We start from the raw sequence: 27,505 nt of genomic DNA, 5'->3' as shown, positions 1-27,505 counted from the left end.
TCTCCTCTGCAGATCAAACCTCCATGATGGGCTTGACAGGCAGTACCATACATATCAGGTGAGATATGGGACTGATGTGAAGCTCAGTTTCCCAGCACTCATCCAGCCTGCACAAAGTCCTGGGTTCTACCTGTAGCACCTCAAAAAGAGAAAAACAATAGGGTTAGGTAGATGGCTCTGTGGGTAAAGCACTTGCTGAACAAGTATAAGGATCTGAGTTTGGATCTGCAGAACCCAAGTAAAGCCAGATGCAGCAGCACATGTCTATAATCCTAAAATATCTATAAGATGGGAGATTGAGACAGGAGAATTCCCAGATGATTGTGGGCCAGCTATCCTGGACTGCCATGTCAAACAGCAGTCCCTGCTTCAAATAATGTAGAAGGTGAGGAATGACACTGGAGGTTGTCCTCTGACCTCCACACTCATGCTATAGCATGCATGCCACCACATGCGTGCCCATGTACATACACAGATTAAAAAATCAAACAGGGGCTGGAGAGATGGCTTAGTGGTTAAGCACTTGCCTATGAAGCCTAAGGACCCCGGTTCGAGGCTTGATTCCCCAGGACCTACTTTAGCCAGATGCACAAGGGGGCGATTGCATCTGGAGTTCATTTGCAGTGGCTGGAAGCCCTGGCGCACCCATTCTCTCTCTAGCTATCTGCCTCTCTCTCTCTCTCTCTCTCTCTGTCACTCTCAAATAAATAAATAAAAATGAACCAAAAATTTTTTTTTTTTTTTTTTTGAGGTAGGGTCTCACTCTGGCTCAGGCTGACCTGGAATTCACTATGTAGTCTCAGGATGGCCTTGAACTCTTGGCGATCCTCCTACCTCTGCCTCCCAAGTGCTGGGATTAAAGGCGTGCGCCACCACGCCCGGCTCCAAAAAATATTTTTAAAAAATCAAACAGGTAAACTCCAGCTCAGGGCCTGGCACCTGTGGCCCAGTTGGGATAGCTGAGTAGAAAACCACACTAGCAAGTAAGGAGGAAGGAGGACTCTGTATATTCCCTTGGCTTCTCTGAGACATGGTGACCACAGATGTCAAGACAGGAACAAATGCCAGCTTGGTACTGTCCTGAGAACATAGATACAAACCCTGATGGGACATATAAGTTACTTTCTTGTTACTGTTACACCCAACCAGAAGCAGTGTATGGCAGGAAAGAGTTTATTTATGGCTTACAGTTTCCAGGGAAGTTTCATCACAGTAGAAAAAGTATGGCAGGAGCAGACAGCCAGGCATCATATCTCCATAACAGCATGGAAGAAGCAGAGTGAGCTGAGTGCACCAAGCAGGGCTGTGCTATAACACCCCGAGGCCTGCCCCCACCAAAACTTCAAGACTTACCTCCCAAAGACTCCACTAGCTGGGGATTAAGTATGAGGTTTAATTACAAATACATGAGGATATGGGCTATTTTATATTCAAACTCCCAGAGGCAATAAAAAAATACCAGACCTTCATGTGGACCAGCCCTCATCATCTAAGCAAGTCCCAGCAGGGAGCTGAGATGCCTCCATATAGGTGTCACTCCTGCATTCAGTAGTACCACGAGGCCAGGACAACAGACATGATGAGACCAGGAGGCATGGCATGGCCAGGTGTGTGTTGAGTGGAAATGTCCTCCCCTCCAAATACAAAGGCCACATAGCAGCTGTGGGCTCTCAACAGTTCTGGGAACTGTCTCTACCCATACTTCTGTTCTCCCTACCTCATATCTGCACATCTTGGGGCTATTTGAATCAGCCTACGTAAGTGCCTTTTACTCATCTTGACAACCAGGGAACAGTCCTGTGACAGACACACATGATGTCCCCATGAGACTGCCATTGGCTGCCTGACTTGAAGCTCACCAAGCTCCATCCCCAAAACTGTGGCTGAAAAGCAGTGGCCTTCCTGATGAATGGAGCCAGCCTCTCACTAGTGTCATGAGCCCAGAGCCCAGAGAGGTTGACACTTCAGCCCTCTCCAAACCGCATGACCCACTCTTCCTGAACTCCAGCCATTTGGCCAGTTATCCCTCCTTCACTGTTACTTCTTCTGGGTTCTATGCAGTTCCAAGTTTTTGGAACATCCCCTATTTCAAGTGGCACTGACTGATCCACTACACCTAGGACCCTTTGTCTCATCACTGCTATGTCCTCAATGCCTGTCATGAGCTACTCTACATACATGACCAGTAAGCACTCGTATAGATAAAAGAACTCAAGAAGGTCAGGAGGGTGGCTTTCTCCCAGGGCCCCATCTTCGAGCCTCTGAGGCTTGGGAGAGCCTCCATACTTGTCCTGAAGTTGAACACGGTGACCCCAGTTTAAAGACTTCACATAGTTTTGCACAGCTTCTGCCATTTTCTTCCTGTTGGCACACAAAACAAAACATAAAATCCACAACAGCAATGTTAGCTGCAGAGTTTACAATAGACGATAAATTCACAGAAACACTGAGAAATAGAGGCTGAGGAGATCCTTTTGCCTAAGCCTCCTGACTCTAGGATTACAGGTGTGCACCACCACACTCAGACTTGAGGTGTTTGAGGGGCTAGGGCCTGATACCCATTCTTGCAGGCTGCTCTGTCTGTGACTAGAGTTTGGCACTGTAGACTCTTTAGCAGTCCCCTGGATCTCTACATAGGAAATACAGTACAGCTTGCCTCCTTCCAATGACCACCAAAAATATCTGGAAACATCGCCAAATATCTCTGCTGTCCCAACTGAGCCTGTACTAAAGCTATTCACCATGGTGAGTAGTAAAGAGTGAATCTCTTCTTCCACCCACCCATAGGTAGCAGAAGAGAACAGGGTATCCCATGACAAGGGCTCCTCACCAGTCATGCTGAATGGGCTGGGCCACCTCCCAGCCATAGTGGTGGGCGTGTTTGATCATGCTCCCCAGCAGTGCTGCCTGATGCATCAGCTTTTTGGGGATACAACCCACATTGACACAGGTGCCACCAAGACCCCATCTGGTACCTGGAATGTCAGGAAGAAAGAGAGAGAGAGTGTATGTATGTGTGTGTGTGTGTGTGTTGGTGGTAGTGCTGAGGATAGAACCTAGGGCCTTGCCCATGCCAGGCAAGTGCTTTGCCACTGAGCCACCCACAGCCCTGAGAAGAATACATGAGTTTCCATGCAGGGAAATTGTTCTTTTACAAGGTTCCAAAGGCCTTTACACAGTTGTTTTATAACTTGAATTTGATATAGGGAAACTTACCAGAGGGATTTGTTCCCTGTGACCGTATTCACAGTTATTTTAAAAATAAGAGCTTTCGGGCTGGAGAGATGACTTAGCAGTTAAGGCGTTTGCCTGCAAAGCCAAAGGAGCCTGATTCAATTCTCCAGGACCTACGTAAGCCAGATGCACGAGGGGGTGCATGCATCTGGAGTTCGCAGTAGCTGGAGGTTCTGGTACACCCATTCTCTCCCTCTCTCTCTCGGCCTTTCTTTCTTTCTCAAATAAATAAATAAATAAAATGTATTTTTTTTTTTAAAAAAAGAGCTTTAGTGATTGATATGGGAAGGCAATATGATGGAGAATGGAATTTCAAAGGGGAAAGTGCGGGGGGGGGGGAGGGAGGGAATTACCATGGGATATTTTTTTATAATCACGGAAAATGTTAATAAAAGTTTTTTAAAAAATTAAAAAATGGGCTGGAGAGATGGCTTAGCGGTAAAGCGCTTGCCTGTGAAGCCTAAGGACCCCGGTTCGAGGCTCAATTCCCCAGGATCCACGTTAGCCAGATGCACAAGGGGGTGCATGCGTCTGGAGTTCGTTTGCAGTGGCTGGAAGCCCTGGCACGCCTATTCTCTCTCTCTCTCCCCCTCTTTCTCTCTCTGTCTGTTGTTCTCAAATAAAAAATAATAAATTATTAAAAAAAAATTAAAAAAAGAGCTTTAGGGCTGGAGAGATGGCTTAGTGTTTAAGGTGTTTGCCTGCAAAGCCTGAAAACCTGGGTTCTAGTCCCCAGTACCCACATAAAGCCAGATATACAAACAGGCACATGCATGTGGAGTTCATTTCCAGGGGCTAGAGGCCCTGGCATGCTCATATTCATCCTTTCTCTCTTTTCTTGCAAATAAACAAATAAAATATACTTTTTAATTTTTTTATTTATTTTTATTTATTTGAGAGTGGCAGAAAGAGGCAGAGAAAGAGAGAGAGAAAGAGAGAGAAAGAGAGGGAGAAAGCATAGGCACATCAGAGCCTTCAGCCACTGCAAACAAACTCCAGGTGTATACGCCACCTTGTGCATCTGGCTTATGTGGGTTCTGGGGAATGGAGCCTCAAAACAAGGTCCTTAGGCCTCACTGGCAAGCACTTAACCTCTAACCCATCTCTTCAGCCCCAACAAATAAAATACTTTTCAAAAGAACTTTATAGGGCTGGGGAGATGGCTTAGCGGTTAAACGCTTGCCTGTGAAGCCTAAGGACCCTGGTTCAAGGCTTGACTCACCAGGACCCACGTTAGCCAGATGCACAAGGGGGAGCATGCGTCTGGAGTTCGTTAGCAGTGGCTGGAAGCCCTGGAGTGCCCATTCTCTCCCTCTCTCTCTCTCTCTCTCTCTCTCTCTCTCTCTGTGTGTGTGTGTGTGTCTCTTTCTCTCTCTGTCACTCTCAAATAAATAAAAAAAAATTTTTTTAAAGAACTTTATAGTAATGACAGTTCGAGTATGAAATAAGATACTCTTCAGACACTGTGCACAGAAACAGATGAATGACTTCGGTGTCAGGCACCCTCTGTGAACTGCATCCCAACCTTCCTGACCCTTTCCTTAGGACAAATAATTCCCTACCTCGGGGAGAAGGCTCCACATAGTCGACCACGGCCACCTTTCTTCCAAGCTGAGAAGCTGGAACAACAAGGAGAGCTGCAGTGAGCACAGCAAGGAAACTAACTTGGGGCTGGGGACAGGGGCTTTAAGGGCCCATAAGGCCTGGAGGGTAATGGGGAAGGATCTAAGCCAGTATTTGCTGGCACAGTGGCTGCAATGAAAATGCTGGTGACTTATCAGACCTGGCACCTTGGTCCATAAGGCTGCCCACCAGCTGTGTACCTGCACACCCCCCCGCAGCTTTCCCATTACCCACACAGCTGTGCTGTCCATAGACAGGAACACTTTCAAACTCTAGCCAACACCCACCATAGTAGGGCTGGGATGGATATGCCTCAACTGCTATTTCTACCTAATTCTAGGCCCAGATGTTTAGCATGAAACCAGATGTTTAGTATGCTCACCCTAAACATATGCATGGATTATTCCAGGAAGAGTCCATCCCAGGGAGAGGCCCCCTAGGAAGCCCAGGCTCTCCCCACTGGCTGAATGCTTCTCCTCCCACCCATAAGAATATTGGATTTCTGATGGTCCTCCAGCCATCATCCGCTTCATCACAGACCTCCAAGTTATCTGTCTCTCTCAGAGACACGAAGCCAAAGCTCAGAAGTGAAGCAGCTCACGGTGGGCCAACCTCCAGGGCAGCTACACTCCACAGTTAGCATTGCTCTCCTTGCCACATAGTCCTCAGAGTCCCGGACCAGGTTCTGAGGTCAACTTTAACATCACTATACAAAGTCAAATGCAGGTCTTGCCTCTGGCTAAATTTGGGTATGCTAAATCTGGACCCAGGACTAGACCACCTCCATAAGCATGCTAGATATCTGCAGACTCATGAACCCACAAGAACTACAGAACATGGACTGAAGAGATGGCTTAGTGGTTAAGACACTTGCCTGCGAAGCCTAAGGACACAGGTTCGATTACCTAGATCCCACATTAGCCAGATGCACATGGTGGTGCATGCATCTAGAGTTTGTTTGCAGTGGCTAGAGGCCCTGGCACACACACTCCCTCCTTTTCTTTCTCTCTCAAATAAATAAAAATAAAAATAATATGTTGGAAAAAAAAAGAACTGCAGAACATGCAAAATTTGTGGTTACCCGAAAACAAGGTTAGGGCTGGGCAGCTGGCTCAGTGGATAAAGCACTACTCACAGCACAATAGTGAGCATCCGAGTTTGGACCCTCAAATACCACATAGAAGCCTTAAGCTGTGGCAGGCTTCTGTAATCCCAGCATAGCTATTTTGAGAAGGGAGGCCGAGGCAGAAGCATTTCCCAGAACAATGACAGATCCTGATTCAAACAAGGGCAAGGACCAATGAGGTGGAAGGTAAGGACCAACCTGAAAGTTGTCCTCTGACTACACACACACACCATGGCACACATGTACCCACACTTACACACAAACACACATTTACACTAAATAAAAATAAATAAGTACACACACACACATGTATATGCACATATATATAAAAAAACAAAGCTGGGTGTGGTGGTGCACACCTCTAATCCCAGCACTTGGGAGGCAGAGGTAGGAGGATCGATGTATTTCAAGGCCACCCTGAGAATATAGAGTAAATGCCAGGTCAGCCTGGGCTAGAATGAGACCCCTACCTCAAAAAAAGAAACAAACAAAAGCGGTCTGGGAATGTAGCTCAGTTGGTAGAGTGAATGCAGGACGGGGTTTGATACCCAGCACCACATAAACTAGATGTGGTGGCTCATGCCTACAATCTGAGACCTCTAGAGACTGAGGTAGGAGGATCAAGGAAAGATAAAGGTCAGCTTGGTCTATAAGGCAGATTCTAAGGGCTATACAGAAAGATTCTCACAAAAACCTAAAACAACAACAAACCAATGGACAGAGAATATTTAAAAAGAAGCCACACATGGTAGAGCACACCTATGATCCCAGCTATTCAGGAGTCTGACGAAGGAGGATCAGCATGAGTTCAAGGCCAGTCTTAGCTACATAATAAGTTCAATGCCAGCCTAAGCAGGTTGGTGAGACTTAAAATCTAAAGCAAAAAAAAAAAAAAAAAAAAAAAGACTGGAGATGTAACTCAGTTGGTAGAGTGCCTGCCTAGCATGCATCTAAATCCCCAGCACCATATAAACAAAGCGTGGTAATGCACGCCTGAAATCCTGGGGCAGGATAGAAAAATAGGAAAACCACGGAAACATGGGAAGGGGAAAGAGCACTCACCACAAAGCCCGGTTGAGGCCTCTTGTCAGCTGAAAACCAAGAACTCCCAACACAGTTAACATTTGCTGTAAAGGTGGCTCATGCAGAGATAATATTTCTTTCGTATATAGAGACTTTCTGTTGAACTAGCAATAAATCAGGCCTAAAGCCTCAATGTATGTGACCTTGGGTAGGAGTTTACTCCTTTCCCCAGACATTTTCTGGAAAGCTCAAATAAGACTATTAATTTTGTTTACAGTAAAGATATCCTACCTTCTGGGAGATATTATCAAATAGATGCCCCACCAAAATGGTGTATATGACTATTATAAAGAGAATGAAATGAGATTCTCTCTTAAAGAAGCCTATACCCATGCTCTCAGGAGTGTCTTTCTTTCCAGCACCTTTTTCCTTTTCTTAACTATTATGCTTAAAATCTGTATTAAGGGCTGGAGAGATGGATTAGCAGTTAAGCGCTTGCCTGTGAAGCCTAAGGACCCCGGTTTGAGGCTCAATTCCCCAGTACCCACATAAGGTAGATGCACAAGGTGGTACATGCATCTGGAATTTGTTTGCAGTGCCTGGAGGCTGTGATGCAACCTCTATCTCTCTCTCTTCTCTCTCTCTCTCTCTGCCTCTCTCTCTCTCTCTGTCGCTATCAAATAAATAAATAAAATATTTTAAAAACTTAGAAAAAGTATTTTAAAATCTGTATTAAAATATCTTTAATAAACTTCAACTCTACTTTATACTGGCTAGCCGTGAAATTCTTTTTTTTTTTTTTAAGGTGGGGTCTTGCTGTAGTCCAGGCTAGCCTGAAATTCACTATGTAGTCTCAGGGTAGCCTCAAACTCATGGGATCCTACCTTGCCTCCCAAGTGCCGAGATTAGACATATGATACCATGCCCAACTCTGAAATTTTTTACTGCATCCAAAGCCAAGGACCTGGTTTTACCTGAGTCAGAGTTCACTAAAAGAGAAAAGGATGCCTCAGGTTGTGGGGCAGCTGTGTAGAACTGTTACTTTCCTTTCTGCCACAGAAATCCCAGCATACATGCACACACACATCTTCATGGCAACACTGTTGGCAAAAACTGAGGACAATCCAGAGGTAGAGGCAGAAGGATCAGAAATTCAAGTTTATCTTGGGCTGTAGGAAACCTAATCTCAAAACCAAAATGAAAAAAAGAAAAAAGCCCAAAAGCAAAAAAAACAAAAAATGGGATGGAGATAGCTCAGATAAACTGTAGGGAAAGATAAAGAAAGCAGCAGAAATCTCATTGGAAACAGTACAAATGAAAGAACATAGAGGCAAAATCTTTGATGTGCTAAATGAAAAACAGTCCTATACTCCCAATAAAATGCATCTTAAAAATGAAGGCATCTGGGCATGGTGACCAGCACCTTTAATCTCAGGAGATAGAGGTAGGAGGATCACTGGCAGTTTGAGGTCACCCTGAAACTACGCAGGTGTGATTCCCCAGTACCCACATGAGCCAAAGGCACATGGTGAAACGTGTGTCCCGCGTTCATTTGCAGGGACTAGTGGCTCTGGCACACCCATCTTTCCCTCCCTCCTTCTCTCTTTCTCTCAAATAAGCAAGTCAACAGTAATCACAAAAGCATATTCAAAGCTAGGCACAGAGGCAGGAGGGTTAAGGGGTCAAGGCCAGTTTACATAGCAAGTTCTAGAGCAGACTGGGCTACGTAAGATCCTGTCTCAAGCGGGGCATGGTGGCACATGCCTTTAATCCCAGCACTTGGGAGGTAGAGGTAGGAGGATCACCATGAGTTTGAGGTCACCCTGAGACTACATAATAAATTCCAGGTCAGCCTGGGCTAGAGTGAAACCCAACCTTGATTTTTTTTTCTTTTTCCTGTCTAACTTATCCTGCCCAACTTTATTTAACTGTCAAACATTTCTAATGTTGCTGTAAAGGTCCCCCTGTGCTGATTTCTTGCAGTTCCACTGGAGAAGGAAAACTGAGGCAGGAGGGTAGATGAGAGAGACATGGGGAACTCAGGGAGAGGTAGGGAGGAGCAGAGGGCAGGAGGGGCAGAAGGGTGGAGTGGTATGCAAAGAGGGATTCTGGATAGACACCCATACCATGCAGAGGCGAAGACCATGGGCACGGATCTCTGCTCCCACTCACTGGCCACAGGAACATCAAGGAAAGACCACGGGTCTGGTATACATTTCAATCTTTCCTGTCATGAAGTGGCTGCCAAGGGGGGGCTGGCCAATGAAGGTCTGGGGACTCTGCCTTCAGGGTTCATTGGCACTGAGCCAGGGTGACTTTGATGGGCGGCAACTAGCTTCCGAAACCTGCTCTCGGTGTCCACGAAGCCATCACCTTCCTTTTTGGAGTGAACCAACTTCCCAGCTACCAACACTTCAGAGAACCTGGTTCTCTGAGGAGTCCCCTTGCCACAGATGTCCAGGCACCCCGGGAACTCATTTTCTAGCTGCTCCTTGAGCTGGAGATACTTGGGTTTGGAGCCTCAAGCACCACAATACACGACTGGAACGACGAGCGCCACGGCTTGGGAGGGCGGAAAGGCGGCCCCACAGATGCAGAGCCCCACCGAGCTCCGCCAACCACAAGGCCTCTCTTTTGTTTTTTTGAGGTAGGGTCTTGCACTAGCCCAGGCTGACCTGAAACTCATTATGTAGTCTCAGACTAACATGGAACTCACAGTGATCCTCCTATCTCTGCCTCCTGAGTGCTGGGATCAAAGGCATGTGCCACTATGCCTTGCTAAACCCTACCTTGAAAAAAACAAACAAACAAAAAGATCCTGTCTCAAACAGAATGACACAAAAGAAAAAGCCACACATTCACACCGATGCATACACACACACACACACACACATATTCATGGCAGCACTGTTGGCAAAAACTGAGGACAAATGTCCATATGCACGTGAATGAACAAATGTGATATATTGTGTGACAAAATCCTGCTTGGCAAAAAAGTATGCACATGTGGCAAGTAGGTGAGTCTCATATTATTGGTGCTCACAGGGGGAGCCAGGGGTATGAGGTATATGGGACACTGATTCCACTCACACAAGCAAACACCAACTAACCTACATTAAGATCAGCCAGATCAGTGACTGCCTGGGAATGTAGGGAGAGGGGAGGCAGGAAGGAATACCAAGGACTGAGGAAGCTGAGCTGTGATAAGACAGATAGCTAACAAGTGTCAGAGGAGGTGAAGATATGGAGAAACTGAAGCTTCACATACCTGTCACGAAAATTCATGTCAGTCTTTGTGTTTTGTTTTGAGGCAGCATCTTACTCTATCCCAGCCCAGGCTGGTTTGAAAGTCGAAGTGATGCTCCTACTCAGCCTCCCAAGTGCTGAAATTACATATGTGAGTCACCCTGCCTGGCTTGGAATTTTAACTCTCAGTACTGAGAAATAGGACTATATTTGGAAATAAAGTAAAAATGAAGGCATGAAGCTGGGTGTTGTGACTCATGCTTTTAATCCCAGCAATTGGGAGGCTGAGGTAGGAGGATTGCCATGAGTTCACTGCTAATTCAGGTTAGTGTGACTTCTAGGTCAGCCTGGATTAGAGGGAGACCCTGTCTCAAAACAAACAAACAAACAAACAAACAAACAACAACAACAAAAAAAAAACAAGGACACAAGGGTGGGCCCTCATATAACTGGTGACTGGTATCTTGTAAAAAGGGGAGATTAGGACACACATGCAAAGGGAGATCCACATTAAGATACAAGGAGAAGGGCTGGGGAGATGACTTGGTGGTTAAAGGTGTTTGCCTGCAAGAGCCTGCCAGCCTGGGATCAATTCTCAAGCATCCATATAATGCCAAGCACATGTGTATGGCATTTGTTTGTGGTGGCAAGAGACCCTGGTGTGTGTGCTCAGACTGTACCACTTTGTTATGGCAACCCCCACAGACATCTGGTAAGAGGGTTAGAGACATAGTCACCATCTTCATTGTGACACTGGTTTTACATATATGCCATATAGCAAAACTTGCCAGGTTTTCTGCTTTATTTTTATTTATTTGTTTATTTATTTTGAGACAGGCTGTCACTATATTACTAAGACTAGTCTTGAGCTCCTGTGCCAAAGCGATCTTACTGCCTCAGCCTAACTACTCTTGAGTAGTTAGGACTAGATATGTATGACTACACCCAGCCTAAAGTTATCTATATTAAATATGTACTGGTTATTCTCTTTTAATTATATTTCTGCTCTGAATGCTCAAGCCTGTCACCGCCAAAATGCCACCTTCTCCAGGATGACCTGAAAACTTCAAAGTTCTATAACACTAGAAGAAATACAGGACACAAGCTACATACCTTCCTTGGCACAAGCCAAGCCACCAGATCCTCCACCAATCACCAAGAGATCAAAGTCCTGCTGCTGCCCTGCTGGAGAAGGACAGAATGTGAGAAAATGTCAGATTCTGACCCAGAAGGAGCACTGTGCTCTCTGAAAAACAAGCAGCTCTGTTCAGATGTATGTGGTACAGGGTTTATCAGGATGGGGCAGTCAGGGGTGACAATGTATCTGTAACACCTCACAGCAGGGTCCACACATAGTGTCTGAATAAATCCAGAAACCAGAGTACGCTGAGGCACTGCCAGGGTATGTAACTACCTTTGCAGACCCCTTCATACATCCCCAAAGAGTCCTAGAACCTTAGCTTTCACCCAATGTCCTAAGCCACATAGAGTATAAACATTTTCTTTCAGTCAATGTGCCTAGAAAGCAAGAACATTTGTGTAGCCCTTCCAACACAGAAGTTAGGGGCCAAAATTGTCAATATCTCAGAGTGCCAATGAGATCTGGATGTGTGTGTTGGGGGGGATCCTGGGCATAGGCAGAGCTTCCAGGGCTCCTCTGGAATTCCCTTGGCTATGCATCTGTTATCCAACATTTACCTAAAAAGGCAAGAACTAGCCAAGCGTGGTGGTGCACGCTTTTAATTCCAGCACTGGGGTGATAAAGGTAGAAGGACTGCTGTGATTTGGAGGCTACCCTGAGACTATATAGTGAATTCCAGGCCAGCCTGGGCTACAATAAAATCCTACCTCAAAAAACCAAAAAATCAATCAAGGAAAGAAAGGAAAAGGAAAGAGGGGCTGGAAAGATGGCTTAGCAGTTAAGGAGCTCACCAGCAAAGCCAAAGGACATAGGTTCAATTCCCCAGTACCCACGCAAAGCCAACTGCACAAGGTGTTGCATTACATCTGGAGTTCATGTGCAGTGGCTAGAACCCTGGTGTGCCTATTCTTTCTTTCTCTCTCTCTCTCTCTGAAATAAATTTAAAAAATATATTTTTAAGGGCTGGAGAGATGGCTTACCAGTTAAGGCTTTTGCCTGCAAAGCCAAAGGACCTCGGTTCAATTCCCCAGAACCCACATAAGCTAGATACACAAAGGGGCACATATGTCTGGAGTTCGTTTGCAGTGGCTGGAGGCCCCGGCATGCCCATTCTCTCTCTCTCTCTCTGCCTCTTTTTTTTTCTCTCTCTCAAATACATAAATAAATTTTTAAAAAAGAAAGATAAAGATAAAAAAGAAGGCTAGAACTATCTTTGCAGCCACATTAGAATATGCTGGGGCTCCCATGTTCCTCAGGGTCCCTGGACTGCACTCCTAAAGGGCCCATGACTTGCAGCCCCACAGCTGAACCTATTCCACATTCCATCCAACAGCTGACACTGAGATCTATGCACAAAGGATTTGATGGAGTCATAACTTAGCTCAAGGCACCAGGCCAAAATGCACTCAGTTCCAAGCTCAACTCAAATGGCCTGAATGGTTAGAAATTGTGTGACAGCTTTGATAGAAGCCTAGAAAAGAAATTCAACTAGGGTGAAAGAGAAATTGTCACTTGGTTCCACAAAAGACTTGCCTGCTAAGGCAGACCCTCTCTCTCCTCTCCTGCAAGGGCAGGAGTGCAAGGATGGGGAGACCCAGGTTTTTGCCCTGGGGAGATCCAGATCTTACCTTCCATTGTTTGTCCTTCCTGTAGCCAGAGTGGGGTCCCAATCCCTTGAGTCACCCTGCCCTGATGCCCTATACTGTGCCTTCTGCTTGGTGTCAGGCAACAAGCGGGGCTGACTGCATGCTTATCTTGTGCCGTCCGGCCAGTGCACACCCTGGAGCACTGCCTGATAAACCCTTACAAGGAGCCCTAAGTAGAAGGGTGGGGTGCAGGAAGCCTATGTGTGGGGGGGACTCCAAATGTGAGAAAAGGAGATGCTGTTCTGAAGAGGAAGGGCTGGGCGGCAGGTGTCAGGGAGCAGCTCACCTAGGTGAGGCCTACCTGAGATGGACTGCACATTCTGGCCTTCACAGACTTAGATCAAACTGAGAGGGGGGACAGTTTGGGTGACTGGACCCCTGAAGGTAAAGGTAAAAAAAGGGGGCAGGAAATTTTATACTTGCTAGAAATCAAAGAAGATCTGGACTTAACTCTTGTCTAGTTCCAAAGAACGGTTTTTCCACAAACAGGAAACCTCCTAGGAGGAAGGCCTTTCATAGTATTTAAACATTATGGTTGGCCAAGTTCAGCCCCAGGGCTAACCTCTTCCTGAGACAGCCTGGAGCCCTAACCAACCAGCTGGCCATCTGGTTCACCTGAGCCGGAAGACAGCCCACCACCCTACACGGTTATAACTATCTTTGCAAGGGAAGGGCAGACTCTCTGGCCACTTGGGAACTTTCAGTTGTGGGTGAGTTTTTCCCTCGGATGGGCCGGGGCTGGCTAGGCCCAGACTAGCCCTTACTCTACACATGGGCTCCTTTATCCTCTCCAGGTCCCCACACAGCAGGAACTCCTTGATCTTTCTTTTTTCTTTCCATGCTTTTTTCCAGGCCCCCCACGTGGGATCTCTAGTCACATGGGTGCCGTTCCTCGGCTCTGTACTTCCCTCAATAAATATAATAATTTATAATTACCCTTCTCGGTCTTCTTTTTTATTCTTTGATTAAAATTAAAAATGAGGGCTGGGGCTGGAGAGATGGCTTAGCAGTTAAGTGCTTGCCTGTGAAGCCTAAGGACCCCAGTTCGAGACTCACTTCCCCAGGATCCACATTAGCCAGATGCACAAGGGAGGCATATGCATCTGGAGTTTGTTTGCAGTGGCTAGAAGCCCTGGTGTGCCCATTCTCTCTCTTTCTGTCTCTTTCTGTCTGTTGCTCTCATATAAAGAAATAAAAATTTAAAAAAATATTTAAACAGTTTTAAAAGCGAGGGCTGGGGGGATGGCTTAGTGGTTAAGGCATTTGCCTGGAAAGCCAAAGGACCCAGGTTCGATTCCCCAGGACCCACCCATGTTAGCCAGCTGGATGCACAAGGGGGTAGACACGTCTGGAGTTGGTATGCAGTGGCTGGAGGCCCTGATACCCCCATTCTCTCTCTCCCCCTCCCTGTTTCTCTGTTAAGTAAATAAAAATTTAAAAATATTAAAAAAATAAAATTAGAAACGAAATCCCAGCATTCAGGAAGCAGAGGTAGGAGGATCACCATGAGTTCGAGGCCAGCCTGAGACTACAGAGTGAATTCCAGGTCAGCCTGAGCTAGAGTGAAACCCTACCTCAAAAACCCAAAATAAATAAATAAAAAATTAGAAACGAACTTAGGGTTTGAGATTCAAGTACCTTCCTGGATCTGTAGCACCCTGTTACAAAACTACCTTCCCTGCCCATGGACTTAGTCCTAGAATGTCTCTGCCTTCTAACCAACATTGTCTTTTAATTTTCAGCTCCTTACTGAATCTCATGTCTGGAACAGGGCCAGTAGAAAATAGAAGCCCAGTGGAAGTGACAAGTCTCAAGTGAGTTTCACACAGGGGTCTCCTGAGACACCCTCTGCCTTTGAGCTGGAAGGCTTTGCAGCTCATTTGTACATATAGTCAGCCTGCCAAGAGCCAGCCATTATGCCTTCCCCACAGCCAACTCTGTGAAAAACTCCAACTTGACTTTGCTCATACCACCGCCCCCCACTGCCCCAGGGCAGAAATGAGGTTTTTGGTTTTTCGAAGTAGTATCTTGCTCTAGCCCAGGCTGACCTGGAATTCACTCTGTAGTCTCAGGTTGGCCTCAAACTCATAATGATCCTCCTTCCTCTGCCTCCTGAGTGCTGGGATTAAAGGCGTGTGCCACCACACCCAGTTCAGAAATGAGTTTTCTCACTGGCATCCAAGAGGTGGAGTTGGTGGAAATTACCTCGCAGTTCATGATGGAGGCCAAGCATGGTACTGATCACACCACTGAAGATGTGGTGACACTGTGCCCAGCACTGGGGGAAGCTGTCCTGCAGGTTATAATGTTGAAGCATGTTGAGTGACCTGATGATGCCTAGCTTCTGCTTGGGCGGTTTGAAGCTAGTAATTATTGTCCTCACTTGGGCAAAGATCTTCTGTAGGGACTGAAGAAATGGTTCAGTGGGCTGGAGAGATGGCTCAGCGGTTAAAGGTGCTTGTAAAGCCTGGCTACCTGGGTTCTATTCTCCAGTGGTTACCCATGTATGCCAGAGGTACAAAGTGGTACATGAGTCAGGACTTTGTTGGCAGTGGCTAGAGGCCCTGGTGCATGCAATGTTCCCTCTCTCCCTTTCTCTTTCTGTCTGCTTGCAAATAAATAAATAAATTTAAAAAATAATTTTAGAGCTGGAGAGATGGCTTAGTGGTTAAACACTTGCCTGTGAAGCCTAAGGACCCTGGTTTGAGGCTCAATTTCCCACGACCCATGTAAACTAGATACACAAGGGGGCGCATGCAACTGGAGTTAGTTTGCAGTGGCTGGAGGTCCTGGCATGCCCATTCTCTCGCTCTCTATCTCTGCCTCCATCTCTCTCAAATAAATAAATAAACAAGAAAACTGAAAAAAAAAATTTAAAAAATGGCTCAGTGGCAACAAAAATAAGGCTGGTGGTATCACCATACCAGATTTTAACCTATACTACAGAGCCATAGTAACATAAACAGCATGGTACTGGCACAAAAACAGACATGTAGATCAGTGGAACAGAATAGAGGACCCAGATGTAAGCCCAAGTAGCTATAGCCACCTGATATTCGATAAAAATGCCAAAAATACTCATTGGAGAAAAGACAGCCTCTTCAGCAAATGGTGTTGGGAAAACTGGAGATATATCTGCAGAAGGATGAAAATAGATTCTTCTCTCTCACCATGCACAAGAATTAAGTCCAAATGGATTAAAGACCTTAACATCAGACCTGAAACTCTGAAACTGCTAGAGGAAAAAGTAGGGGAAACCCTTCAACATATTGGTCTTGGCAAAGACTTTCTGAATACAATCCCAATTGCTCAGGCAATAAAACCACAGATTAATCGCTGGGACCTCATGAAATTACAAAGATTTTGCACTGAAAGGACACAGTGAAAAAAGCAAAGAGGCAACCTACAGAATGGGAAAAAAATCTTCGCCAGCTATATATCTGATAGAGGATTAATATCTAGGATATACAAAGAACTTAAAAAGTTAAATAATAAGGAATCAAACAAGCCAATCAAAAAATGGGCTACGGAGCTAAATAGAGCATTCTCAAAGGAAAAAATACGAATGGCATATAATCATCTAAAAAAATGTTCTACGTCACTAGTCATCAGGGAAATGCAGATTAAAACTACATTGAGATTCCATCTCACTCCTGTCAGATTGGCCACCATCATGAAAACAAATGATCATAAATGTTGGCGGGGATGTGGAAAAAGATAGACCCTTCTACATTGCTGGTGGGAATGCAATCTGGTCCAGCCATTGTGGAAAACAGTGTGGAGGTTCCTAAAACAGCTAAAGATTGATCTACCATATGACTCAGCTATAGCACTCCTAGGCATATATCCGAAGGAGTCATCTCATTTCCTTAGAAGTACGTGCTCAACCATGTTTATTGCTGCTTAATTTATAATAGCTGGGAAATGGAACCAGCCTAGATGTCCCTCAACTGATGAGTGGATAATGAAGATGTGGCACATTTATACAATGGAGTTCTACTCAGTGGTAAAGAAAAATGAAGTTATGAAATTTGCAGAAAAATGGATGGACCTGGAAAGGATTATACTAAGTGAGGTAACCCAGGCCCAGAAAGCCAAACGCCACATGTTCTCTCTCATATGTGGATCCTAGCTACAGATGATTGGGCTTCTGTGTGAGAATGAAAATACTTAGTAGCAGAGGTAAGTTAAAAGTTAAGTTAAAAAGGAGACATAAAGGGAAGAGAAAGGAAGGAAGGAGGTTACTTAATAGGTTGATATTGTATATATGTAAGTACAATGATTGAGATGGGGAGGGGATATGATGGAGAATGGAATTTCAAAGGGGAAAGTGTCAGGGGGGAGGGAGGGAATTACCATGGGATTTTTTTTATAATCATGGAAAATGTTAATAAAAATTTAAAAATTAAAAAAAAAATAAGATAAAAAATGGTTCAGTGGTTAAAGGTACTTGCTTATAAACCTACTGGTTTGGGTTTGATTCTCCAGTACTGATGTAAAACCAAATACACAAAGTGGCACGTGGTGCTTACATCTGGAGCTTGTCTGAAGCAGCAAGAGGCCCATACACAACTCCCCCAAATTATCAAATATATATATATATATATATATATATATATATAGTTTGTTTGTTTTTTCGAGGTAGAGGTTCACTCTGGCCCAGACTGATCTGGAATTTACTATGTAGTCTCAGGCTGGCCTAGAACTCATGGTGATCCTCCTATCTCAGCCTCCCAAGTGCTTTTTTTTTTTTTTTCTGAGGTAGGGTTTCACTCTAGTCCAGGCTGACCAGGAATTCACTATGGAGTCTCAGGGTGGCCTCAAACTCACAGTGATTCTCCTACCTCTGCTTCCCGAGTGCTGGGATTAAAGGAGTGCACCACTATGACTGGCTCTGAGTGCTATGTTTTAAAAGACCTTCTGGCTGGCTGGGTATGGTGGCACATGCCTTTAATTCAAGCACTCAGAAGGCAGAGGTAGGAGGACCACAGTGAGTTCAAGACCACCCTGAGACTACATACTAAATTCCAGGTCGGCCTGGGCTAGAATGAGACCCTACCTGGGGGCGGGGCGGGGGTGGGGGGAGACCTTCTATGGTACAAAGAGAACAAGTACATCTCTCTTCCAAGGGCATGCACAGACCCCAACATACATTACGTCTTAGTCCCACAGGTTCTCTAGCATTTATTCATTCCCTGTGTGTGCAAGTAAAAACTACTTGCTGAATCAGTCATGAGGTCGCTTGCCTGTAATCCTAGCACTTAGGAGGTAGGAGGAGGAGGATCAGGAGTTGAAGGGCAGCCTCAACTACCTAACCATAGGCTAGCCTAAGGTACATGCAGGGGTGGGGTGGGGGTCAAAAACAAAACCAAAAAGCCAACAAAAAGTAGTACCTGAACTGGCGTGGTGGTGCACATCTTTAACCCCAGAATTTGGTTAACTTGATATAAGAGGAATGCCATGAGTTTGAGTCCAGCTTGGGCTACACAGTGAGTTCCAAGTCAGCCTGGGCTAAAGTGAGACCCTGCTTCGACAAAGCAGCACCCTGCCCCCAAAAAGTACCTGGGGCTGAGGAGACGGCTCAGGAGTAAGGGCCAGAGAGGACCTGAGATAGATCCCCAGCATCCACATAAAAAGCAAGGCAAGGGCTGGAGAGATGGCTCAGTGGTTAAAACATTTGCCCGCAAAGCCAAAGGACCCAGGTTCCATTCCCCAGTACCCACGTAAAGCCAAATGCACAAAATGGCTCATGCATCTGCAGTTCGTTTGCAATGGCTGGAGGCCCTGGTGCGCCTGTTCTCTCAATGTCTGTCTCTCTTCTTTCTATCTCTGTGTTTGCAAACAAATAAATAAAACAAATAAATAAAAAATATAAAAAGCAGGGAATAGCGGTTAAGTCATTTGCCTGCAAGGCCAAAGGGCCCAGGTTCAATTCTCCAGGACCCACGTAAGCCAGGTGCATAAGGTGGCACGAGTCTGGAGTTCATTTTCAGAAGCTAGAGACCCTGGCGCGCCGATTTTCATTCATCGCCCCCCTCCGCCTCTTTCAAATGAATAAGTGAAAATAATGTATTTTAAAATATATAAAAAGCAAGGCGTGGGCAGAAGGCCAGTGTGACAAAAGTGCAGTTCCGGGTTCGGAAAGAGACTATCTCAAGGACGCAGCCCAGGAGCAGAAGAGGAAGCCTGGTTCTCGCCGGCACGTCACAGCCAGGGGTCCCCGGCGCCACGCCTACCTGCACGCCGGTGTCCCGGGCTCCTCGCGCCTCCCAGGGCTGAGCCTGCGCAGCCCCGCAGCCCCGCAGCCGCCCCGCCGCGCGCGCCGCCCGGCACGGCCTGCGGCCGCCAGCGCCCGCGCCCTCCGCGGCCGCGTAGCACCGCCACCAGCGCAGCCATCGTGGGGGCCTCTGGCGCCGGGGCTGCCCGCCGCGCCGCCTGAGCCGGAGCCGAGCCGGAGCGAGTCGGGCGCCTCCGCGGCCTGCGCGCTGCCTGCGAGCTCTGAGTGCTGCGGCCCACGCGCGGCGGGGAGCTCGGCCCGGCAGGCAGGATCCGGCGTGGCGCGGTCTCCCAACGCGAATTCCAGGTCGGACCCTGCGCCTGGGAATTTAGGGCGAGGCTGACGTTGGGTGGGGGCCGAGGGGGTCTTCGGACCTGGGGTGCGGGGTCTGACCTAGCGTAGGGATCGCCTGGCGGTGCTCGGGATGTATGAAGGAGCCTGGGCTGAGGCAGGTCTCCAGACTCCTTGAAATTCTGTACTAGAGTCCGGGAGCTCAAGATAGGAGTAGGAGACCTGTCCTCCCCTCCAGTCCCCCCTGGAGGGTGCCTTTGTCTCTGGAGTTGGCCTTTTTACCTGGGCGGAGTGTGTCACTGCCGGGGTCTGGCCCACCATTAAATCTTAGGCTGGGATCACAATTCAGAGCCACAGAGTTGCAGGACCTCAGTCTCCCCAACAGGTAACCCCCTCCCTTACAAAAGAATGACCACTCTATCAGGAAGGGAGCCTTCTGAGTCCAAGATCCCCGCCTTCATTGTTACCGGGGAACTGAGGTTCCTTTTTCTGGGTTCTTACTCTTATTAATAAGAGAGTTTAGAAATGGACCCAGAAAGAAGCTGAAGGACAATTTTATTAAACTGTAAGGAAGGCAAGCTGTAGATCTCCGCAGCGGCTGTGAGGAAGGAGAAGCGTAAGAGGAAGAAAGTCATGCCTTCTGAGTTAGGGTGCAGAAATCAGACGGGTTTGGCAGTGGACGATAAGCAGATGCATGGGAATGGGTGGTCTTCAGATAAACGGTGAGAAAACCCAAGGTGTCAGAGCAAACATGCTTTTAGGGTTTCAGCCGGCATCCACAGCAAAGAAAAGGGAGAAAGGAAAGGTTACACTTTCTGAATTACTACTTAGAGAAGGAGCAGACCCAGCAGGAGGGTCTGCTGGCAGTTGTACCAGAGAGGAGCTTCTACAGAGACAGGGAAAGAGAATGGGCGCGCCAGGGCCTCCAGCCACTGCAAACGAACTCCAGACGCGTGCACCCCTTTGTGCATCTGGCTAACGTGGGTCCTGGGGAATCGAACCAGGGTCCTTTGGTTTTGCAGGCAAATGCCTTGACCGCTAAGCCATCCCTCCAGCCCATCTACATTATTCTTTAGCACGTCTTTAGGTGATTTGGATTAATTCTTCACGCCTCCACCCCAGAGCAAGAGGTAAACCTCAAATTCTGGGGTTGGAGAGATGGCTCAGCAGTTAAGGCACTTGCCTGCAAAGCCTAATGACCCAGGCTCAATTCCTCAGTACCCACGTAAAGCCAAATGCACAGTGGTGCATGCATCTGAAGTTCATTTGCAGTGTTGGAGGCCCTGGTGCACCCATTTTCTCTTTCCTTGATTTTTCTCTGTTGCAAATTAATTTAAAAAAAATTTTTTTAATCCTCAAATTCTAATCTTTTGACCAGGGGGAAGTAGCTTTCCCTTAACAAAGCTTGGATACCTCCACCATCTTCCCTTTCTGGGAAAGGTGAGATGGGATCCAAAGCAGATCACGAGGGAGAAGTCCATTCTCAGTGGCCTCCAAGCCTTATAACAATGCCTGTCTATCTCATCAGAGCTGGGTGTAGTCCTTGTAGGACTGTTATAGAAGGAGGAAGTCATCCCCAGATCTTTCTACTGGCAGGTCGGGATTCTGAGTTCTTCTAGCAAGGGGTGATAGGTCCTTACTGGTCCTGTAAGCTTGGGAGTACAGTGGGAACTGCCATGAATACTTGCATACTCCTCTAGGGGCTGTGAAGAGCCTCTGAAGAGGACATCATGTCACAGAGAAACAGCAGTACCCTTGTCAATGTGGGAGAAACAAATTTTTTATTTAAGATCTGCTGACAGTAAGGGAAAGAACTCTGTGTGTCCTCGTTTGGACAGAATAAGGACTCAGCCCTATTGAAATCTTCAGAAAAAATGTGGTTAAGAATGGCCGAATCTTTTTGTCCAAGAAAGCTAATGGTATCATTCTTCTTTTCTCTGAACAGTAGAAGTCAATCTTGTGTTCCATGACCTTTTGTTCACAAGGGGCTAGCTCAACAAGGATGAGGATATTTTCTGGATGGTGCAAGTGATCAGATTTAATGAGGGGCATGTTTGTGTAAGCAGAAAGATTGGTGTTAACTAAAATCCAGGCTTTTTTTTTTTTTGAGGTAGGGTTTCACTCTAGCCCAGGCTAACCTGGAATTCACTCTGTAGCTCCAGGATGGCCTTGAACTCACAGTGTTCCTCCTACCATCCTCTCTAAAGTGCTGGAATTAAAGGCATGTGCCACTATGCCCTGTTTTTTGTTTTTTTTTTATCCAGTTTTTAAGTCTAGTGGGCAGTATCTTGACAGATTTCTAGATAGTAGGAGCTAAGCAGCTTTAAGACAGTAGGTTGAGGACAGCAGGAGCGTGTGTGGTGCTGTTGTAGACATTAATGTTGCAGACATGGCTATTTCCCAGAGCAGAGCATGGACCATAAAGGTATACTGGAGGACCTCCTGTGTGGCCTGTAGCATTGGTTAAGGTGGAAGTTCACCCACTGATGATTTGCTCTGGTGATGAGTATGAAGTTTATGTCAGGTTGTCAGGCTTCACCCTGAAGGGCTTTTTTGTTTGTTTGTTTTTAAAATATGGGCGGGAGTGGTGGCTCCCAGTACTCAGGAGGCAGAGGTAGGAGTGCCATGAGTTCGAGACCACCCTGAGACTATATATTGAATTCAGGTCAGCCTGGGCTACGGTGAGACCCTACCTTGAAACCTCCACCCCCCCAAAAAATAATTAAAAGAATAGGCAAAGCTGGAGGCACTGGCATGCCCATTCTCTCTATCTGCCTCTTTCTGTTTCTCTCACTCTCAAATAAAATAAAATATTTTTAAAAAGAAGGGAGGAGGATACTTAATAGGTTGATATTGTATATATGTAAGTACAATGATTGTAATGGGGAGGTAATATGATGGAGAATGTAATTTCAAAGGGGAAAGTGTGGGGGTGGGGAGGGAAGGAATTACCATGGGATTTTTTTTATAACCATGGAAAATGTTAATAAAAAATAAATAAATAAATAAATAAATAAAATTAAAAAAAAGAAGGAAAAGGACAGTACATATAACACATAATGTGGGCTTCTCAAGAGGGAGTAACCTCTAAACCTCCAAGTATTCTGAGGTTTCTGGTAATGCAGGATTTGGAGGTTCAGAAAGGGTCCCCCCAATGTATGAACTCCAAGTTTTGGGTTCTGTCCTACCTTTAATAAAGAATTAATAAAGACAGGGCTGGAAAGATTGCTTAGTGGTTAAGGTGCTTGCCTGCAAAGCCTAAGGACCCAAGTTCGACTACCCAGAACCCACATAAGCCAGACACACAAAGTGATGCATGTGCACAAGGTCACACATGCACACAAGATGGTGCATGTGTCTGGAGCTCGATTGCAGTGGCTAGAGGCCCTGGCTTGTGATCTCTCTCTCTTTCTCTCTTTCTCACACTCCTCTCTCTCTCTCTCTGTCTCTTTCATAAAAAAAAAAAGAATTAATGAGCTGAGCAAGGTGTTGTACACCTTCAATCCCAGCACTTGGGAGGCAGAGGTAGGAGGATTGCTAAGAGGTCGAGGCCACCCTGAGATTTCCAGGTCAGCCTGGGCTAGAGTGAGACCTTACCTCTAAAAACAAAACAAAAACAATAACAAAACTAACAACAACAACAAAAGAATTAATAAAGACAGGTTCAAGAAAGATAAATTATGAAATGTTAATTTTATTGAGGAGAAAATTACAATTGGGTTTATTTAAGGGAGATTGGGATCTAGGAAGGAAAGCTGGAAAGTCATAAACAGTGGGAAGTGGGAATCTAGGAGCTTGTATAGGGAAACTTGGGAAGAACCCACACATGGTAGATTCAGAAACCAGAGGAAAATCATGCATGTAACCAAAGAGAGAAGTTACCCCGAACTATAAAGCAGAGACAAGCAGAAAAGCCATCCAAACCAAGAAACAGTTTATGCTGGACTGGGCAGCAGGGACCCTGTAGTTTCATTTCTGCCAAGTTCCATTTTTGTATTATGGCAAGATGTTATGTAGGGTGGTATCTTCATTTTGAGCCTCGATCCCTAACTGGAGCTGCCTTTAAAAAGCTAGCTTTCAAGCCGGGTGTGGTGGCGCACGTCTTTAGTCCCAGCACTTGGGAGGCAGAGGTAGGAGGATTGCCATGAATTAGAGGCCATCCTGAGACTCCATAGTGAATTCTAGGTCAGCCTGAGCTAGAATGAGACCCTGCCTCAAAAAGCCAAAAAAAAAGCTAGCTTTCTTCTGCCATCCTTCATGGGCTCTTCCAGGTAGCAACTCCTTATGTATATGGAAAGCTAGGGACCCTCTAAGCCAGGTCTGTCCCTTCCTCCCTCCCTCCCTTTTTTTTTCTTTCTTTTTTTGTTTTTGTTTTTTGAGGTAGAGTCTTGCTCTAGCCCAGGCTGACCTGGAATTCACTGTGTATTCTCAGGGTGTCCTCAAACTCATGGTGATCCTCCTACCTCTGCCTCCTGAGTGCTGGGATTAAAGGTGGGCACCACCACGCCCAGCTCTTTAATTTATTGTTTCCAAGGTAGGGTCTCACTCTAGTCCAGAATGGCCTGGAATTCACTCTGTAGCCCCAGACTGGCCTCAAACTCAGGGTGATTCTCCTACCTGTACCTTCCCAGTGCTGGGATTAAAGGCATGCATCACCATGCCCGCCTTATTTTTAGTCCCTCCGTACTATCTAAAAATATAGTAGCTCAGGGGTAAAGGGCATGCCTAGCATACACAGAGTCATAGATTTAGTCCCCAGCACCAAAAAAAGAAAGAAAACGGGGGCAAGAAGGAGAGAGTGAGAGAGAGCGAGAGCAGGGCAAGGTGGCTTTCTCCAGTAATCTCAGCACTTGGGAGGTAGAAGCTGGATAAAGATTTCAAGATCATCCTTGGCTGCAAAGTGATTTTGATGCCAGCCTGGACTACATGGGAACCTTTCTCAAAAAAAAAAAAAATTCTGCCAGGTGTGGTGGCTCATACACTTTTAATTTTAGAGAGTGAGAGAGAGAGAAATAGAGAATTGGCACACCAGGGCCTCAATCACTGCAGTTGAACTCCAGACATTTGCACTACCTAGTAGGCACCACGTATAACCTTGCAGTTGCCTCAGCTTTGTGCATCTGGCTGACATTGGATCTGGAGAGAGATCAAAACATGGTTCCTCAGGCTTCGCAGGCAAGTACCTTAACCACTAAGCCATCTCTCCAGGCCAGCACACTCCTTAATCCCAGCACTTGGGAGGCAGAAGTAGGAGGATCGCTATGAGTTCAAGGCCACCCTGAGACTACATAATGAATTCCAGGTCAGCCTAGGCTAGAGTGAAAAGAAATTTTTTTTCAACCAGCACACGCCTTTAATACCAGCACTTTGGAGGCAGAGGTAGGAGGATTGCTGTGAGTTCAAGACCAGCCTGAGAGTACATAGTGACTTTCAGGTCAGCCTGGGCTGGAGTGAGACCCAACCTCAACCCCCCTATCCAAAAAAATTTTTCTGTGGGTGCTGAAGATGGAACTCACACCTCCTGTATGCTGAACATACATTCTACCTATGGACTATATACCCAGCCTTCTTTGCGGGGGATCTCTGGGTCCCTTGAGAATCCCCACTAGGGTAAAGGATTTTTTTATTTTGTTTTTCGAGGTAGAGTTTCACTCTAGTCCAGGCTGACCTGGAATTTAGTATGTAGTTTTGGGGTGGCCTTGAACTCATGGTGATTCTCCTATCTCTGCCTCTGAAGTACTGGGATTAAAGGTAAGCGCCACCACGCCAGGCGTTTTTTTTTTTTTCCCCCTTATATTTAGGTTTTCGAGGTACTATCCTGCTCTAGTCTAGGCTGGCCTAGAATCTACTATGTAGTCTCAGGGTAGCCTTGAACTCTTTGAACTTTTAGCATCCCTCATGCCTCTGCCTCCTCAATGCTGGGATTAAAGGCATGTACTACCATACCCGGCTGGGTAAAAGGTTTTAAGTTCTAGAGACTATCCAGAGTTGAAGGGCTGGACTAGGGAGGGAAAGGTTTAATAGAATTGATGGAGGTGTGCATATGGAGCCTGAAAGTGGACATCAGCAGGTAATGAAAGGGAGGTCCAAGCTGTGGAAGGATGGAGGGAAGACTAGTAAGTGGTTCAGTGGCAAAATGCCTATGCCTGCCTGCTTAGTGTGTGCAAGGCCCTAAGTTCCCTCCATAGTTTCTTTTTTTTCCCTCAGAAGGAATTGGGAGCTATATTAATGGGAAGGGAAGTATCTTGGAGGAGGCAGTTGGGAAACAGTCTAACTTTCCTCAAACTATTGATATTCCAAGTTATTTTTGGTAGAGTCACATCAGTGAGAAAAGAGGGAAAATGACAGGTTGTGGGTTCCATAGTGGTTTTGGGAAGTGTGGCAGGGCATATGGAGTTGAGGCAAGGGTGTTGTAACCTGCTGAGAAGCACCCATGAAAGAGCAGAGCAGACAGCAAGAACTGAAGGGCCTTACAAGCAAGCAGGCAGATAAGCTTCCAGCCAGAAAGCAGTTTACATTCCACCTTAGAACTGTGAGCCAGAACTTTCAACCTAGGAGGCGCCTTTAGAAGGAAGCTCAAGTGCCACCCAGTTTCTAGTGAGCAAAGTCTCAGAATTGACTAAGTCTGGCCTCTGTATGACAACATGTTTGTCTGGTACTTTGGGTCCAGAGGGGACCTCCCACGGAATGCCCAGCAAGCAGACCCAAAACAAGGCATAGCTCTGTGAGATGATAAAGAGGTTAGTGGTGGTATCTGTTCAGATCTGAATCCTGTTTCCATAAGGAAAGGACAGATGAATGCTAGTTCATGGGTAAGGAAGGCAGGGCATGGTGGTGCAAGCCTGTAGTTCCAGCACTTGAGAGGTAGAGGCAGAAGAACCAGAAGTTTGAGCTGGAGAGATGGCTCAGCAGTTAAGGAAGCTTGTTTGCAAAGCCTGATGGCCCAGGTTCAATTCCCCAATTCCCACATAAAGCCAGATGCACAGAGTAGCACATGCATCAGGAGTTCAGTTGCAGTGGTGGGAAGCCCTACCATTCCCATTTCTCTCTGTCTCCTCTCTTTTTGCTTACAAATAATAAATTATTTTTAAAATATTTTTTAGAGATTTATTTATTTATTATTTATTTAAGAGAAAGAAACAGAAGGGCCAGGCTTGGTAGTGCACACCTTTAATCCCAGTGCTCGGGAGGCAGTGGTAGGAGAATCGCCATGAGAATACATAGTGAATTCCAGGTCAGCCAGGGCTAAAGTGAGACTCTACCTCAAAAACACCCATCCCCTCAAAAAAGAGAAAGAGACAGAGAATAGGTGCGCCAGGGTCTCCAGCTGCTGCAAAAGAACCCAGATGCATGTGCCACCTTGTACATCTATCTGGCTTACATAGGTCCTGGGGAATCTAACCTGGATCCTTAGGCTTTGTAAGCAAGTACCTTAATAGCTAAGCTATCTCTCTAGCCCAAATTAATTAAAAAACAAAAAGGAAAATGAGAGGAATCGGGGCTGGAGAGACGACTTAGTGGTTAAGGCACTTGACTGCAAAGCCTAAGGACCCTGGTTCAATTCCCCAGTACTCTTGTAAACCAGATGCACAAGGTGGTGCATGTTTCTGGAGTTCATTGCAATGGCTAGAAGCCCTGGCACACCCATTCTCTCTATCTGCCTCTTTCTCTCTCAAACAAATAAATAAAACATTTTTTTTTTTTTTTAAAAAGAGGAATCAGGCCGGGTGTGGTGGTAAACACCTTTAATCCCAGTACTTGGGAGGCAAAGGTAGGAGGATTGCTGTGAGTTCAAGGCCACCTGAGATGACATAGTGAATTCCAGGTCAGCCTGGGCTACAGTGAGACCCTATCTTGAAAAATCAAAAAAAAAAAAAAAAAAGGAATTAGGAGTTCAA

At 46.1% G+C, this 27,505-nt stretch overlaps 2 protein-coding genes and 1 pseudogene across 5 annotated transcripts in view; 1 reads left to right on the top strand and 2 right to left on the bottom strand.

The window, feature by feature from the left end:
• Positions 1–19,333, bottom strand: part of Txnrd2 (thioredoxin reductase 2) — a 73,896-nt gene extending 54,563 nt beyond the window's left edge. The window contains exons 1-5 of one of the 4 annotated variants that reach the window (XM_045132460.1): positions 19,276–19,333; positions 11,366–11,437; positions 4,797–4,853; positions 2,831–2,975; positions 2,287–2,361 (exon numbers count right to left, since the gene is read on the bottom strand). In XM_045132460.1, coding sequence (XP_044988395.1) covers positions 2,287–2,361; positions 2,831–2,916 — 161 coding nt within the window. In that variant the 5' untranslated portion in view covers positions 2,917–2,975; positions 4,797–4,853; positions 11,366–11,437; positions 19,276–19,333. Of the gene's footprint in view, positions 1–2,286; positions 2,362–2,830; positions 2,976–3,216; positions 3,310–4,796; positions 4,854–11,365; positions 11,438–19,275 lie in introns of those variants that run through there. The other 3 variants (XM_045132461.1, XM_045132459.1, XM_012951739.2) reach the window with 3 other exon arrangements.
• On the bottom strand, positions 9,299–10,291 carry LOC105944925 (annotated as a pseudogene).
• A 181-nt stretch (positions 19,334–19,514) lies between the features above and the next one.
• The window catches only part of Comt (catechol-O-methyltransferase), a 29,300-nt gene continuing 21,309 nt past the window's right edge, over positions 19,515–27,505 (top strand). The window contains exon 1 of the mRNA XM_004670842.2: positions 19,515–19,622. The gene's annotated coding sequence lies outside the window, so the exon portion shown is untranslated. The remainder of the gene's footprint in view (positions 19,623–27,505) is intronic.

This window comes from Jaculus jaculus, chromosome 13, assembly GCF_020740685.1.
Source record: "Jaculus jaculus isolate mJacJac1 chromosome 13, mJacJac1.mat.Y.cur, whole genome shotgun sequence".
Lineage (NCBI taxonomy): Eukaryota > Metazoa > Chordata > Mammalia > Rodentia > Dipodidae > Jaculus > Jaculus jaculus.
The sequence above is the reverse complement of the archived record's forward strand: the minus strand, read 5'-3'. Positions and strand labels throughout refer to the sequence as shown.